At 39.8% G+C, this 17,241-nt stretch overlaps 1 protein-coding gene across 3 annotated transcripts; it reads right to left on the bottom strand.

Annotated features, from left to right (window-relative positions):
* Positions 1 to 359: 359 nt before the first annotated feature.
* Positions 360 to 15,984, bottom strand: vegfab (vascular endothelial growth factor Ab). Of its 3 annotated transcripts, XM_062436779.1 has the most exons (8): positions 15,340 to 15,984; positions 13,242 to 13,284; positions 12,115 to 12,311; positions 11,361 to 11,437; positions 8,330 to 8,362; positions 6,193 to 6,267; positions 4,470 to 4,613; positions 360 to 2,828 (listed from the first exon to the last, which is right to left on the bottom strand). In XM_062436779.1, exons 1-8 carry the CDS (start codon positions 15,391 to 15,393, stop codon positions 2,807 to 2,809), a joined length of 645 nt encoding a protein of 214 aa, XP_062292763.1. In that variant the 5' UTR covers positions 15,394 to 15,984; the 3' UTR covers positions 360 to 2,806. The 3 variants fall into 3 exon arrangements, with proteins under 3 accessions (XP_062292763.1, XP_062292765.1, XP_062292764.1); XM_062436781.1 differs by lacking the exon at positions 6,193 to 6,267; XM_062436780.1 differs by lacking the exon at positions 360 to 2,828 and having other exon boundaries at positions 4,476 to 6,267.
* Positions 15,985 to 17,241: the final 1,257 nt, after the last annotated feature.

Here is a 17,241-nt window from a genome sequence, read left to right as displayed (position 1 = left end):
TGAGTGTTTCACATGATACATTCGCCATTTTTTTGCACTGGAGAAATGTTCTTCACATTTATTAGTGATCCCAACCATTCTCACAAAATGTTGTGTTATTTCATCCAGCATCCCTAAATGGTTGTCTACAGTTAGATTTAACAGATGAAATTACTGCACACTGCTTCAAAGTGCCATTTTATTCGTAAGGCTGAATATCTGTCTGTCTTTCAAGAATTTCTTATTTCTCAGTTCAGTTGTCTTTCTGATTGCATTCTTCAGGGTTTAGATGTGCGAGTATCAACTTGCTGAACACAAACATCGAAAGCTCACGTGCCTAATTAAATCTCTTAAAACACAGCATTCACAACACAGCAACCTTTTCCTTATTTTATATAAAAACAATATAATTTGAAAATAAATATGCTTTACTGTTTTACATAGACAAAAAAACATGGTAATAGTGAAGAAGAGACAGAGAACTAATAATGAAGGCTCTAAGACTGATGGCAGAAATTATGCAGATTGTTATCCAAATTTAAAATTGTGATGGTGTTGTAGTGTACGCTCAGCTGCTAGCAGTAGTTCATTTTGTATTTGCATTTTGCAGGACCGACAATACTGATCCACTACTCACTTAAATACAACTTATTAACTAACCTACAGACAGATGCGCACATCGGCAAAATGCATGTGAACACACACTCATACACACACACATACACAAACACAAACACACAGATACACAAGTTAAAGTTCTACACAGCACCCACACTGGTACATAAGTGGGGTTGAAAAATCCGGAGGAGTTGTCATCAGTACACATGATCCATTTTAGGGAATGTTAACAAATCATTTTTGATTTTTTTGTTGTTTTTTGTTTCTTGAAAAAGCACAGAGTCTCCATGCTGAGAGTAGCCATCAGTGACGTTACACATGGGGGAGAGATAGGACAGCCACAGGTACATAACACTGCATATATAAATAGACCAAATTAAATATGGGAAGAAGACTGAATACTGAAAAATACTCTATAACATTATAAATTATCTAGGATGGACTATGGCATAAAGGTATATTAAGTATGTACAAGTTCAGAGAAGAAGATATGCAATCAATAGATTCTGTATTGACTTTAACAACTAACCAAACTACTTTGAATATTCTCTCCTGAAAAAGGAAACAAAAAATAATTTAAAAAGCACTCGAAAGATTTCTCAGTACATGTAGTGAGGCACAGTTTTTCAAATGGAATCAAACTACAGTATAGGATGTTTTCAGTGGTTTTCATGTAGGACATAGCAAAACATTAGATGCTACCATTGATGACCAGTATCCCTTTAAAAGTATATGGCACTGTAATGTATCTTCTCCTGCAAGCTGATCACAATTGTGAAAGCATTGTCCATGTCCTTGGAGGAAAAGTAGCAATTTCTTGAAGACACAGATTCGAGATTTCCATCGGTTCTCCAGCTGCTATAGTCCAAAAGTAAAAGTCATCCACCTTTTTTGAAAGGAGAGCTCTCCCGTGTCCTCTTCAGCCCCACCCACTGTTTTAGCAGTTAAATATACAGTGCATCCGGAAAGTATTCACACCCCTTCACTTTCCCCACATTTTGTTATGTTACAGCCTTATTCCAAAATGGATTGAATTCCTTTTTTCCCCTCATCAATCTACACACAATACGCCATAATGACAAAGAGAACGTTTTTTCCCTGAAATTTTTGCAAATTTATTAAGAATTAAAAAACTGAAATATCGCATGTACTTAAGTATTCACACCTTTTAGTCAGTACTTTGTTGAGGCACCCTTGGCAGCAATTACAGCCTCACGTCTTCTTGGGTATGAAGCTACAAGCTTGGCACACCTGTTTTTGGGGTATTTCTCCCATTCTTCTCTGCAGATCCTCTCAAACTCTGTCAGGTTAGGTGGGGAGCATCGCTGCACAGCTATTTTCAGGTCTTTCCAGAGATGTTCAATCAGGTTCAAGTCTAGACTCTGGCTGGGCCACTCAAGGACATTCACAGACTTGTCCCGAAGCCACTCCTTCGTTGTCTTGGCTGTGTGATTAGGGTCGTTGTCCTGTTGGAAGGTAAACCTTCGCCCCAGTCTGAGGTCCTGAGGGCTCTGGAGCAGGTTTTCATCAAGTATCTCTCTGTACTTTGCTCCGTTCATCTTTCCCTCGATTCTGACTAGTCTCCCAGTTCCTGCCGCTGAAAAACATCCCCACGTCTGCCGATATTGCAGTTTTTATTTTTAATACATTTGCAAGAATTTCTAAAAAAAAACTTTTTTTGCTTTGTCATTATGGGGCATTGATGAGAAAAAAAAGGAATTTAATCAATTTTGGAATAAGGCTGTAACATAACAAAATGTGGGGAAAGTGAAGGGGTGTGAATACTTTCCAGATGCACTGTATCTTAGATCAAGAGGTTTTGTACTTTATGACTGACACAAAACCACAGTAGATTCATATCCAGTGAAGTAATTGCATACAATGAATTGACAACACAACTACACCTATATTGCAAGCCTGTTAGAATACAAAACCACATGGCGACTATTTTGCTTTTTCATCAAATGATGGGTTTAGTGTTTTGATTTGTAGCAGCATAACAATTCTGTAGTTTTTTTTATATCATGGTATATATACACACAGATATACAGTGGGAGGAAACAGTTCAGTTTTTCTTTTTGTTCTGTCAGTCAGTCCAAGGGGAATGCTTTCCACAGAAAAGAGCTTACGGTTTAAAGGTCAAAGTGCTGTGCTATGAAATATCTCTAGAATATTCCTTCATCTTGTACATCTGGTGCTACCACCTCTCTCATCTTCTTGGCTTGTCACATCTGAACAAGAAGAAAAGAAAAAAAAGAGAGTTATTAGCTTTGCTATTTTGCCCAGACATGAACACACACTTAAACACACAGACAGCTGACGTCACAGCATCACATAGATGACAAATAATTGCGCCTCGCTGGCTAGCTAACTCCCCTGAATGAGTCGGTACGTGTCGATGACTCCGGCAATATAAAGTAAGTCAAAAGCCAGGGTTTAATCATGCCCTGAACGCTTCATTTTGCAACATTAACACTTCCACTACCTCCTGGTTATGATGACAGATTATTCATGCATGTGAACATAGCCTTTGTTGCTAAGGTTGTTCACATTGTCCGCTCACATATTTCGATTCAGATTCAGGCTCGAACATGTACAGGTGTATTTGAGAATTCCATTTTTGAGTAAGGAATGAGAAAAAGATGTGAAATCCTACAATTATTCTTCGTTTACGTAGCCTGTGGTACCTGGAAGTCTGCCGAGGAGCAGACTTCCTGGGAGGTAACCAATTAGAAGAGTGGGTGGGGGGGGGGCTTAAAGAGACGGGAGCTAAAACAGCCTGTTTCAGACAGAGGTTGAACCTAGGGGCTGCATAAAGAGCCAGTGTCATAATTGGGCGGGGAGTTCCGGTCCTCTGAAATGAGGCAAACGCAGAAGTAACTTAAAACTGCATTCTATCAAAAGGCCACCAGGGGGCGACCGTTTTGGTGTCAAAAGGACTTCCGTCTCTAAACAAGTCAATGGAGAATTCACCAATTTCTCACTTGATTTCTAACCTCAGTAAACGTTTTCAAAATGTGTTTATGGTCTCAATCGCTAGTTTAAAGCCTTCTTCAATGCAGTATGACGTTCATTTGTGAAATTTTGGCCTCCTTGATTTTATATTTGACAATAAAACAGGGTATGTATTGGGGTGTGGCTACGTCGTGATTGACAGGTTGATTGATTTACAGGTTCAGGAGCGCGGACAGATTGACTGCAGGAAATAGCCGTGAACTTGTTTCACACCAACAGTTTTCTCCGGAGTTTTGTGGTTATAGTTAGTCGTAACAGCTAACTTGGTTAGCATCACCAGGTTGCCGGTGTAGACTGTGGTAGATGCAGCCCTCGCAACCTCCCCCGCTCCGTCCTATTGCTCCTCCTGATGCCCATATAAGTAGAATCCGTGTTTTTATTTTTCCTGGCATGCACCGGAAATGATCAAGATGGCGCTTCCCAGATCCGAAACTATTGGCTTCCAAGCAGCAGTCCACAAACCAATGGGTGACGTCACTGATGTTATGTCCATTTCTTATATACAGTTTATGGTCAGAATTCCAGAATAAAAATATAGACCTCAAAATGTGCATGAAATGTCCCCTTTAAAATTACAGCCCAATGAAGCCTTGAAGTTGTGCAATATTATTTGCAATATTTAATTATTTTGACATTGTCAAGCCATTCATGAAATACTGATAAAAGGGAGTCATTATATTTACTATTATAATTGACATTGTTTATTCAACTTATTGCTCAAATATCTAATTTATTTGAATTTTGCAGTACCAGTAGTTTAGAAACGCTGATACAGAAGAAAATACACATCTGACTATAGATAATTAATGTGTAATACTCAATAAAGAAACCTGCTTGCTCTCTAAACCAACACTTACTTGCAGGTCCTCTCATTGAGCTCTAGTTGGCGATCTTTACAGTATTCTGTTGAGTGTTTGCAGGAGCACCGACAGGTCACAGGGTCCTGCACGAACAAACGCTTTCTCCTATCTGAGCAGTGATCACAACATGGCTCACAGACACTGGACAGAAAAAGACACAGACAGAGATGGAGAGGAAGAGGGAAAGATGTTGATTATAACAGTGTAGTGTTACCATCCATAAAAATTGTCACCCTCAAGTCAAGTCTTTCATATGCTCCACTTTGCTCTTCCAAGGCACAGCCCGACAAGTTGCACTGCATGTGACAGTTGGGTAGTATTGCAAACAGGTTCCCACAGAGCAGGCAAATATTCAAGCAGTAAAATTACCCGTCCTCACGCCCCCCAAACCGCCCTCGTTGATTGGACTGCTCACAAATGCCTTGTATGTGTTAGACATGCGAAAAGCAAAGCTCTGGACCAGTTCATGCAACACAAAACAACACGGCTTTGAACCGCAGGTGAACGATAGCACACTTCTCACTCTTACAAGTGATCAGCTCTTGATAAAGAAGACTCAAGGGCCTGCTTGGAGTTCCGTTAAGAAAGGTTTCATTTTATTGAATGAAAACTGAAGACTACTTTTCCCACAGAGAGACATTAGATTCAGAAGATGTAGATAACAGAGGCTGAAATGGACAGATGAAGGCTCAGATACTCCATTGATACCCTAATATACAAATTACAAATGAACAGACATGTATTAATTCATAGTAAGACCACTGAAGGAACATGAGATCACTTTTTCATGGTTTTTGAATATAATATGGGTGCTTTTGCATTGTTTCAGAGACAAAAGCATGCAAAGACACAAACAGTACTTGTAAAACAATTTACTGGTTTACAAATCGCCCCTACAGCAAAAAAAGAGAAAAAAAACAACAACAAACCAATAGATAGCCATAACTCATATCCACACGTTACATAAAAAGGACCAGCATTATGCATGGCTTGGTAAAACCTGTTTGGAAAGATGAAAGGAACAGAGGAGGAGACGGGTACGAGACACAGCAAAGCAGCACAGACTCAACACTGAACAGAGGACCATGATTACAACCCTGGTGATCCCAGCACAGATACTAGAACAGTACAAGCCGCTCTGTAAAGCCATGCTGGTGGATCTGTTTCAGTAGATGGTTCAAGTTACAGTTAACAGCTGATCTAAGATCTGTTTATTCCATCTTCTTTAAACATGTCCTTTATCAGTCATGAAGCCGACTATCTGACAAAATGTTAGGAGCACCTTGTACCTCGTGTTTCTACTGTTTTTCATGATACACAGCTGGACCTCATCCCAACCATGGTTCCAGTCTCAGTCATAGGGAGTGAAAGTCTTGTGAACACGAAGCTGGTAAGGTTGGGAGGAGATTAAATGGGATTTTGAGGGCAATGGGTTATGGTGAGCAAGCCTGCCGCACTTCCCTGGTTACCGCTGTTATGTAAAGTTTTGCTGAAGCTACACTAGCAAAACACGTTAGCACACATGTAGCAATCTGATGATGTAGAACATGAGTGGGCGAGACAATGTTAGGACAAGAGCAACAGTAGCAACATGCTAGTTGACGTGGGCAAATTAAATGGTGCAAATTAAAAGGGGCAAATGAGCTCCTCCCAAATGAGCTTAATTATGAGAAGTGCAACACTCAGGTGTAGGTAGGTGGAGAAGGCGGAGCTGACATACGCATCGTGAATTGTTTTGTCACGGTTTTTCTTTCGTTTTCTCTTTTGGCCTTTGCCCTTGCCTTTCCGGGGTTTTCTGGAAGAGAAAGAGGACAACAACGCAGAGAGATACCTGAGTGACTGAAGAGAGAGTGAATAGACTGCTGTGTAAATTGATGTTTATACAGAAAGCTTAAACTGATGGTTGCTAAAACCAACAGTGATTAATAGAATTTTTTTTTTAAATTTGTGTGAATCAATTATACAAATAATTCATTCATAACAGGTTATTATTTAACTTGATTTTTGTTACCGATTTACTTGTTTGGATGATAACATAATATCATAATATAAGAAAGGTATCAGGCAGTGTTCACATGAGTGTCTGTGATATGTTTAATGTGGACCAGGTCCTAAAAACATCAAGAGTGCAAGAAAAAAATGCAACCATGTGTTGAAAAATAACTAGAAAAAATTACATTTTTACAAGCTGAAACAATCTGAAATGTGTCCTAAAGTTTGTGAATATGATGAATATCAAATGTACTATGAGAAAATCACTTTATTGTCCAACTTGGGCTAGAAAGATAATCCTTTTTTTTGTAAAACAGCACAATGACGGCAGAGTGTGTAGTTTGAGGTTTGGCTCGACCGGCTGTACTAAAATTTCCCAGATGAATTGAGCACAATAAACTTGGACTTCACCAAAACTACATCTTTCAGCCTATCTGGGTCAACTCTTGAGGGCTGATTCAATTTGTTTCAGACCACAGCACAATGAAAACCAGCTTATAAAAGCATACAGGGCTTATAAAGCATACACCTGGTGCTTCACAGGTGCAAGCCCTGATTTAAACACGTATTAATACCCATCAAAAGCAAGCTGTGCTGATTTAGCTTGCAGAAGCTTTTTAGCTAAGGTCACAAGATATGCTTGTTGGTAGATGCCTTTCATTCAGATTTACGGTGAGCACAGAGAGACTTAAGCAAACCCATGTGAAAACAGCCTTCTAGTGTCAAAGTCTACTTCTGCAGGTCAAACATTCAAGGAAAGTATTAATAAGCAAAATGCATTTTTTTAATGGAGGGGACTTAAAAAGCTGAATAAAGCTTAGTAATAATTATATTTGCACAACATATCATTTGCTCAGAGCCAGCCCACATTAGATGACAAATATGATGACCAAATATCCATGGAACAGGCTGAAGCTGATGTGTTGTCAATTCAAAAATTTCCTCTTTTAACCGTTACGAAATCATGTCCGTATTCAGTCTGGACGACCAAAGTTAACTAGTTTCACAACCACAGGAGGCTGAGTCATGCTAGTAGACCTCTCAGTAGCAGGGGGCCAACGCTAAAACTAACACTAAAGTATGAAAGCATCAGAAGAAGGAGTTGAATGACCCTAAGACCATCACTTTATAACAGCGTGCCAACAAAGTCAGACTCGTAAACAGTTAAGACAAGGTCAAAGAGGAGGTCTCAAAATCAACTGTTATCTCTACGACATTTGACCTGACATAAAACCAAAATACAACCAACAACCACCCTGCAATAGAAAGATATTAACGACTGTTCGAAGAAGGAGGATTAAAGAGTTTTAATGACCCTTAGTACACTGACTTCTGTTGCACGGAAAGGGAAGAAAAATTGAGCAAGGACCATAAACACAAAAGTTTAACAGGTCTTCAGAAACACTTATCTATATCAGAGCAGCCAGGAACAGGAGAAACATACGTCAATTGGGATGTAAACAGTAAAGATGAGAAGAGAGGAATGTAAAGATGAGATAGAGGAGGGAGGGAAGGTGTAAAGGACAGGTACGGAGAGGGCAATGAACTCATCAAATGTCACTCATTCACCTGCATGGATTATGCTGGTATTCCCCGTGTTTATCACCTGAGAGCTGCAAGTCAGCTTGTTTTAATGAAATATTATCATTGTGTGAGGTGTTTTGTGTATCCCCATAGTGTATTACAGTGAAAGAAAATGGAAAGCTGGATAGATGGAATTAAAGGGAGGTTAAAGTTAAGCAAGTAAGAGCATATGGGATAAGAAAGGCTGAGAGTTGCCAACGACAGAGAGTGAGTGTTTGTTTGAAGGAAAAAACAGGAAAAAGATCAAATCTCAAGTCCCCATTGTTCCCCCCTGTACTCACTTTTCTCTCTGTTCTTTCACTTCTTTCTTTAACCTGAAAGGCAGGAACAAAACAACATGATATTAGATCACAGCATGCTGTTGTTTTCTGGTAAACAGATATATATCAAGATCAGTGACAACAAAGGGACCCAGAGGCTCATTATCAGCATGGGTGGCTTGCATCAATCTCTTCAAATCATGTTACATCATCATCTTTTACCAGAAACTGTGATGGATTTGCCTTTCACTTTCAAATGCCTGGCTCACTAAATGAACCAGACTTCTTGGGAAATCATTTAGCGTTCACTCACGACATGTACTCTTGGACAGACATTCAAATGGGTGTGTTCATTGATGGAAACACACACATTCAAACACCACTACAATAGCAGGTTGTCAGATTTGTTTCACTTCTCTTCCAAGTGACAACTCTTGCCGATAACGGAGTGTGAAGCAACAAATGTGCTGGCACACTCCAGAGCCAACAGTTAGCCAAAAGTGTTAGGAAACAGTGTTTCATTCAAAAAGGTCATGGACAACCAGCCAAGTTTCCATCTGACAGATCGGTACCCTAACTCTACATCAGTATGCTGAATAAGGCATGTAAATGCATATGTGTATGTGTGTACTTTTTTTATATCAACTGCACTGAAATCTACTCAGTTATATGTAGGGGTGCAAGATGTATTCAAATAATTTACTTATGTACAAACAATTAGAAGAAAAACAACTGCATTTAAAGTATAAAATCAACAAAATATTTTTTTGTCCTCTTACTTTTTTGGGGGGCACAAGTGAACACAAGTGACCACAACATCGACAAATTATCATTGTATTAAGTTCTAATATTTCAAACTTGTTAGAAGATATTAGCATTCATTTTTGCTCCCTGCTAATTGATGAATTTAAAGATCCACTCCTGAAAATATTCTGCTTTGAATAATAATTTGTGTGTAATATTCCTTTTTAATGCACACACCAAAAAAAATCCATTACCATGTCAAAATCCTTAAAAAAAAAAACATTTACTCCTTCTCCCTCATTCAAAAATCCAGATTGATGAATATGCAAATATTTTTCATTTCAACATTTTAGCTAATGGACACAAGATGTGCCCTACTCTACTGGAGACTTCAAGTTTCCAAATCACAATTGTGTAAGCTGCACAACGGACCACGATTGGCTAGTTGTGATGTAACAAATCCTCCTTGGTGGCCTTAAACTCAGATTTTCGGAGAGCTCAGAGAAACTTTCCACTTTCAGCAGATGATTGCTAAACCAGCCTTCTAGTGTCAAACTCTGCACATCAGAAGAGGTGGGACTTTAAGCCCAATATTCAATCTCATTTTAGTTTTTGGTCTCTGCCAAACTCATAAGAAAAAATCTCAGGCTCTTTATTGGCTAAATGCTCCACTCATCTAACTGTTCAGCAGCTAGTTGCATACTTTGTTCAGTTCTGGGTAGGTAGAATATAGTTGTTTTTCAGTGCTGTGAGACTGAAACAAAATGGTAAAATTGTGACCCAGAAAACCAAAACAATAAGCTGAAAGACACCTCTGTAGGTTGATTCCAAGTGACCACTTTTTACAAACAAGTAGTCATGACATCCATTGTTAATATGAAATTATTGATTACAGCTGCCTGAATTATTTAAAGTAAGAATGTATTTCAATTTTGTCGATGGGTGAGGTGGAACTAATTTTTACTCATTTAAATACTGTTGAGTAGTTTAACTGATAGTAATCATATATTTAATATGAAAAATCCAAAAATAATAATATAATGGATTGGAGAGAAAAGTATAATATTTGCATTATCTTGGTGAGTAGAACTGTTAAGTAGCATATATCAAAATTTTACTTAAGTACAGTTTACTTTCCACCACTGGTTATATGTCCTGTTATATTCAATCTGTGCAGTATAGTAAAATCACAAATTTAGAACAACACTAAATAGATTGACCACAGTGTCTTTGACTTTAAAGGTATCGTAAAACTTGATGGCTACCTATACAATAAATAGTTTTAGAGTGACTCATCACATATACATCAGCAGAAAGCAGCACAGAAATAAATTCAAATTGACATTTCTTTCAAGCCAGTGGTGCTAGAGACAGACTTGGGTTTCTAACATTACATCCAGTAGCTCAGAAAACAGACTAAAAATGACAACATTGCTCAATGCTCTGCCAACAATCCTGTCTACAATGTTTATTTGCTTGTTAGATTTTCCAGAAGCGTAGGAGGATGAGGCCTGTCCTCATTGTGTTGCTGTGTCACAGTTTGCTATTTCATGATGCACAGCTCAAAGCCCAGTCACCATGATTTGACAAAAGATGACGAAAACAATGCCCATAGGGAGAAATGGAAAGGTGACTTTAAAATAACAGATGATTACCCCAGACAGGGATGGATTCATTTGTAGAAGATAATATTTGTATAATATCTTTTTCTGTTATGCCAGTCAAGCTCAAATGCCAGCAACATGACACTTATCTCTGATTTTTTTTATTTACAGGATTTAACACTACCTATCAACATGACAAAAACAGAGACAGTAAAAACATGTATAAATCTGAAGTCACTCCGCCTCAGGCCTAATTAGAGTAAGTCATCTTACTGTGACTAGAGGGTACAGAAAGGACACACACTGCTTATCTCGGAGATCAATAACTAAAGCTATCACACCTATGTGGTTCCAAGAATGACCTCTACATGCCACAGAGGGAAAACAAAAGATTAGGCACTCGCACAAATGTATCTCCTTTACTTGAGCAATGTGATGAAATGAGGATAAGCTAAAACAATATGGAGAACGGGGGCTGGGATCTGCTTCAGCCTGCTCAAGTCTTTTTAAGATCACTGAAGTAATAGAAACAAAGATAAGATACAGTATGAATCAACCTGATATGAATCTGTTAAATGTGTCAGAGGCAAACTGAAAACACTAACTTTATATTACGTGTTTGTTGACCTCTTGTCTCAGTGGTTAGCATTTCAGTGCTTTGTGTATGAGTGTGTGTGTTTGAGTGTGTGTTCAGGGTTTCTTACCTACACTCACATGCACTGTGCTCTGTAAAACTCATGAAAATATCATTTTGTTGCCTTTGGGGTTTTATTCTTTTAATCTGCAAAAAAAAGGAGAGAGGTTGTCAGAGAATTGAATGAAATATTGAAGTAAAATAAGCAAAAGCTGACAGAAAACTCTGATGCAAGATTCTGTTTTTCATATTAATACGAGAGGATGATGAGTTTTGGGGTGAAAGGATTACCATCTTAAAGTCTCAACTTGTACAGAATGCAATGGCTAACTTTCAACAGCTGAAAAGCAGGGCTTAATGTCTGAGTATAATCAGGGACAGCAACCAGGAAGAGGCGATGGGATGTTCAAAAAGATCTTCACTCCTCACTAGAAATGTTTATTTAAATCAAGAGCAGACAGGTCAGTATGAAGCAGGTTTCCTCTTTGATTTTTCCACCTTTTTTTCCACCTCTCAGTGATTCAGACTGCTCAAAAATGCTGATCCAGAAGTGTGCACATACTCACTAATGGGAAAGAGGGAAAATGAATGTATGCAAGGATAGGGTTCATTTTGGGCCAAAAACGGCACTTGCACTGACCAGAGGGACACTTAGGTGAGCCAGAAGTGCAGTTAACCAGCCAAAGCGTTCCTCTGTTGTGACATTTGTGCATCCCAGTTGGATAACATTTTAAAAAGTTGTTCTCCCTCACCCCTCTGAACACCACTGCACAAAACACCCACAGTATTTAAGAAATAAAACAATAAAAAAAGACACTGCTTACCTCCATAGTAATGTTATAGCTCGATGTCGGCGTGCACTGCATAATCTCATCATTGCAGCAGCCGGCGCAGCGCGTCAACACCACGCAGGACGGTATGAAAATGTGCTCCACCTCCTCCGGATACTCCTGCAGAATCTCCACCAGCAGCTCCCGAGGCTTACACAAACTCTTGTTGTACACCTCCATTAAAGGGATCACTGAGAGACACATTCACAGAGGATCAGGTTATAAAATGGCAGCAGAGCTCCAGACTAAACCGCTGTCTGTGAGGTTTGACTCTTAAGTACTACTGTGCTGCTGTAACAATAACACACACCTAAAAGGAGACATGACGCTGACATGATCACAGGAGAAGAGTGGATACATACATGCACACACACATTATACTTTCAATTTTTCCATTGAAATGCAGTTTGTAAGCGTATTTTCTGCGTCTTCTGCCTTTGTATTCTCTCATAATTTAAATTTAATACCTGCAATATCAAACTCTGCTCCTGCCCCATTGTGATTCAGCTCACCTACAGCTATAAAATAATAGCCCGAGGGCTGTTTTTTCACCTTCAGTCTACTTGCCCCCCTCACTTAGTCTTTGCAGGAGTTCTGTTCTTGAGAAATATATTAGGACATAGACAGACAACACCTCCAAACTATCACTCAGAGCAGTAGTGGGCCTAAAACAACCCCTGCCTGAAAGCCCTCTGGGAGGCCAAACCAAATATACTGGGCCTGAACAATATCATAAAGTTCAGCTTCTGATTGTCCAAATTAGATTGGGCAACAGTGGGATTGTGCAAAATGAAATTGTGGGCCAAGAGGGTGAAATTCCTTTCTATAAATGAGTCTGGCCACCATAACATTTCCCCAGCTTAACCTCAAACAAGAAGGAATGCTGTACAGAATGAAGGCATCCAATAGTCTCAATTTAGGGGTGAAACTGCACTCATTTACTAGAAAGGAGTCTGGCAAGAGGGGCAGGGGGGGATAAACTACAAAAATGTCCACCAGGAGGCGATAATTTCCCCCATATCATCAAGGTGAACCTCAAACCAGCAGTTTTTGTTTGGCTTTCTGCCAGCCAGGGAGCCCAGGGCAGATTGTATTCCCACGGTGCCCTGTGGGACACCTACCGTCATGTGGACCTCTTTCTGCGTCCTTCGGTATGTGGGCACTCTGCAAGGAGTAAAAACAAACTTGTTAGTTACAGTAGATTGAGCAACAGCTCAGAAAACGTGCCCTCTACTTATCCATAGTTGCGCAAAAAATATATATTTACATTTTGACATTTCTGTTGACCACTGCCAGAATATGAATACCACACTATGTATCTTATCTAGGACTGGCCTATACACAGTGTATGAGGGCAATGAGAGTTAAATGTGTAGAACTTCTACAGGCTTTTAAAAAGTTAAATAGTTTTCAAGAGTATGATCTTTCCTATACTACATAATTTCTTGACTATGTTCATGAATGTCATATTTTGAAACAAAAGCTAGAAATATACAGTATGTTTTAACGTTTAGAGACACTTACAGTACCAGTCAAACGGTTTGAAATACCTTCTCAACATGTGTCAAAACTTTTGACTTGTACTGTATATACTCATATTAAAGGAACTGTAATTCTCATGTATTCCTTGTATAATAAGGAAGACTATGTGGTGAATACGTTTATGGTTATATATATATGAGCAGAGGTACAATGTGCCAAGCATAAAAAGCTGACAACATCAGCTTAAATGTAATGACCTGGAAATAAACGTGTAAATGAGCTGGTTGGTTTTGTTTCAGTTTCACCAAACATTTATTCTCTCGCCTCCAGGCAACGCGGATTAATAACTGTTGCCATTAAAACTGGCAAGAATTTCAGCCTGTTACTTTCCCTCACAGGGGGTAGTTGTCACCGCACCAGTCGGACCACAAAGAACTTTTGGCAACTTTCCATCAGTGCGCGCGCGCGCATTACGCACAACTTTCTCTCACTGTCTCACACATACACGCGCGCCTCTCTCTCTCTCACTCCCTCTCTTTTCCCTCACATGTAGCGCAATATCTCGCCAATATTGCATGAGACCCATTCCTGTGGCACCGGCTTTTCAGTGGCGTTTCCAGGAACGCGTATTCCACTCCTTAATGAAATGTAGAGAGAAAAAAAGAGACAGTGAGCGCAGCTGTCTCCACCCCTTTTTGGTGGCGTGAGAGGGTCCGACGTTGTGGGCTGAGAGACCCCAGCCCCCAAAACACTATATACTGTATTATTAATGGTTGGGTGTCAAGCTGCGAACACTGGCCTTTAAACCGAGTGATGACTGATAATGAGCAGTTAGGGGGCATCCGGATAGTATACGGTGTTGATTGGTTGGATTAGGCTGTCAGTAGTTAGTTAAATAAACACTTTACTAGATTCTCGGGGGGATATATCTCATCTGGTTAAAGAAAAGATGCTCGAAAAAATAACTAGTGTGTACCCTAACATATGTCCTCTTCCCTTTAGGCGGCAAACTCCTATTAGAAGTAATCCTTCAAAGTCCAATCATGTTGCTGGAAAATATGCAGCCTCCTACTAAAGTGGTTTGTGTACTAGTGCTGTATTTTTTTCACCTTGAAACCTTTGCTCAAGCCTTCCTGGACTCACAACGCTTGATTAATGATTATATGGAAAGCGATTTACAGCGCGCTCTCAAACGGCCATTAAAATTCTGAGTCATCTTTATTCCTTTATGAAGCACTGTTGGTTTTATTCCGAAACTGAATGTTAAATTTCAGCGTGAAAAGCCAGTGCTTCTTCTTATTGAAGTGGGAAAAATATGAGACCAGTCTAAGCGCCAGGAGTGAACCTGCTCACATGTCCTAATTCAGAATGGAGCCACTGCGCCTTTAAAGCGTAATAATATCTCCAGGGTGGTTTTAGAGTAGGCCTGAAATCACCCAGCGTCAAACTTCACAACAAACTTTAAAAATCATCACATATGCCACATTTGTTACACGAAAACGCACCACCCACGAGAGCGTGGGTTCGGTTTATATAGTGTCAGCCTTGCGTAATGGCTGTTTGAATCTCTCCAAGCCACTAAATATTTCGGCTTGTTTAAACACGAGCAATGACCTACCCAGAGGGAAGGCAAGGACGAGCTACACATTAATGACCAGTGGCTACATTTCGCATATTGAGGTCATCAATGTTTTTGTTCTTTTTAGTGCAGTTTGCTCTCTGGATGACTCGACTCACCTTGACAGCTGACAGCGTCAGAAATAATAGTGTCAAACTGTCAATAAAGTTCATGGTGTTGGAAATCCAATCCAATGGCAGGCGACGTTTCAAAATCCAAGAGCCCAGTGTGGCGATTTGTCCACAAGCATGAAGTTTACAACAACAAGTACAACAACAATAACACAAGTGGACCGGCTAAAAATTCTCTAAATAAGGGGCAGGGGGTTTTAACGGCAAATCCATGTTGGTCCCAGTGTCGGAGCATACGATCCTTTGCTCATAACTTCTTCCTTCTCAACTGTTGCCAATGATTTTCAAGATATCCAGAAACACGAGAATCCAAGACGCATAACGTCTCACATTGTTCCGCAGCGGACCTTTATTTTCTTGCAAAGGAATAGCAATCCACATTACAAAAATAATCCCATGCTTGTTGCGCCATCCGTCTCCAAGTATCTGTCCATTGGAAACTTGTAGCCTACTCCTATGTGCAACCTGAACCCGTGCACCAGGATGACGCTCAGTGAAAAAGAAAACCGGGCAGAGAGATTCTCGTCCCACAAAACTTGCTGCTTTATTTGCTCTGGCTTTTCATTCCGTTTGCACTGTCAGTGCGCACTAAGCAGGCCAGCTCTCTCCGTAAAGACAACGCGTCCACCTCTGTCTCCGTCTCTCAATACTGTGGCTATGGGGTGGCGATAACTTGGAAATGATTGGTGGATTATTAGAAGACGGTAGGTGTGTCCTCTATGGGCTGACAGCACTGCGCGCTCTCCTGAAGTCTTTTTTAAAAAGTATCCTGATATCGTTGGGATATCTGTCAGTTTCTGCTTTTAATTATTTCCCTTAGTTTCTGCATCTACTGCGTACAAAAAGCTAAAGATGAATATAATGGGGCCACTTACACATTCATTCTTCCAGGGGAAATGACTAATAAATACATTTTATAGGACACATTTTATAGACAATATGATCTGGAACAGGGTGATTTGAAGCAATATTAAATTTATCCAAAAAAAAGGTGAGACTTATTCAGGCTAAGACAAGGTGAGCGCCACACTTCCAGATGCCCTGGTCATATTAGGGCAAATACTTTCCAGTCTCGTGGCTACTCGGGGTTGAGCTCAAACTATGCTGCGTTTCCATGACAGAAGAAACCCAACTTGCCGAAGTAGGGAGAGCTGTGTGTCTGGACACGTAGCCTATAGCTCTGCGTGCGTGTGCGTGCGCAGTGCAACGTTTCCTCAGCAGGCTGTCGCCGCATGGTGCCGGTCACCGAGCGCCAGCTGACGCACAAATAATCATTGGAAAGTCGGAGTATGCGCGTCGTGACGACTTGCCTGACCACAATGTCGGAGAATGGATTTTTTTGTGTCATTCCGACTCGGAAGAAGCCACCTGACCGGCCTCTTTTCCCCCCCTTCGAGTAAGAGCTGAGATGACACAGCACGGAGAGGAAGAAGAGGAAATGCAGGAAAAGAAAGAGGAGTCAGAGAAGATAAGATGTCGTGATGGGAAATGTTAATAAATGAAGGAAGCGACTGATGATGGTGATGATAATGATAATGATGACAATGATGGTTATAAGGGCGCTACAAGACTACATCTACAGTCCAGCATTTTAAGTAAAATAAGAGAAGTATATATATATATATATGTACTTCAAGTATCAAAAGTGACCTGTTTATTTTGCAGAATGGCCCGTCAGTGTTATATTATTATTATTATTATTATCATTATTGTTGTACTTGTAAACACTTTTATGTTGTTGCTGGTTGAGGTGGAACACATTTGAATTGCTTGATTGTTTGATAATGGTTTAAAAGTTGCATAAAAATGAATGTACAAATATCTGAAAATTGCACTTATGTATAGTACTTGGGAAAATGTACTTGAACCTTTTGTGTTAATGAGAGAAAA

This window comes from Scomber scombrus, chromosome 17, assembly GCF_963691925.1.
Source record: "Scomber scombrus chromosome 17, fScoSco1.1, whole genome shotgun sequence".
Taxonomy (NCBI): Eukaryota; Metazoa; Chordata; class Actinopteri; order Scombriformes; family Scombridae; genus Scomber; species Scomber scombrus.
The sequence above is the reverse complement of the archived record's forward strand: the minus strand, read 5'-3'. Positions and strand labels throughout refer to the sequence as shown.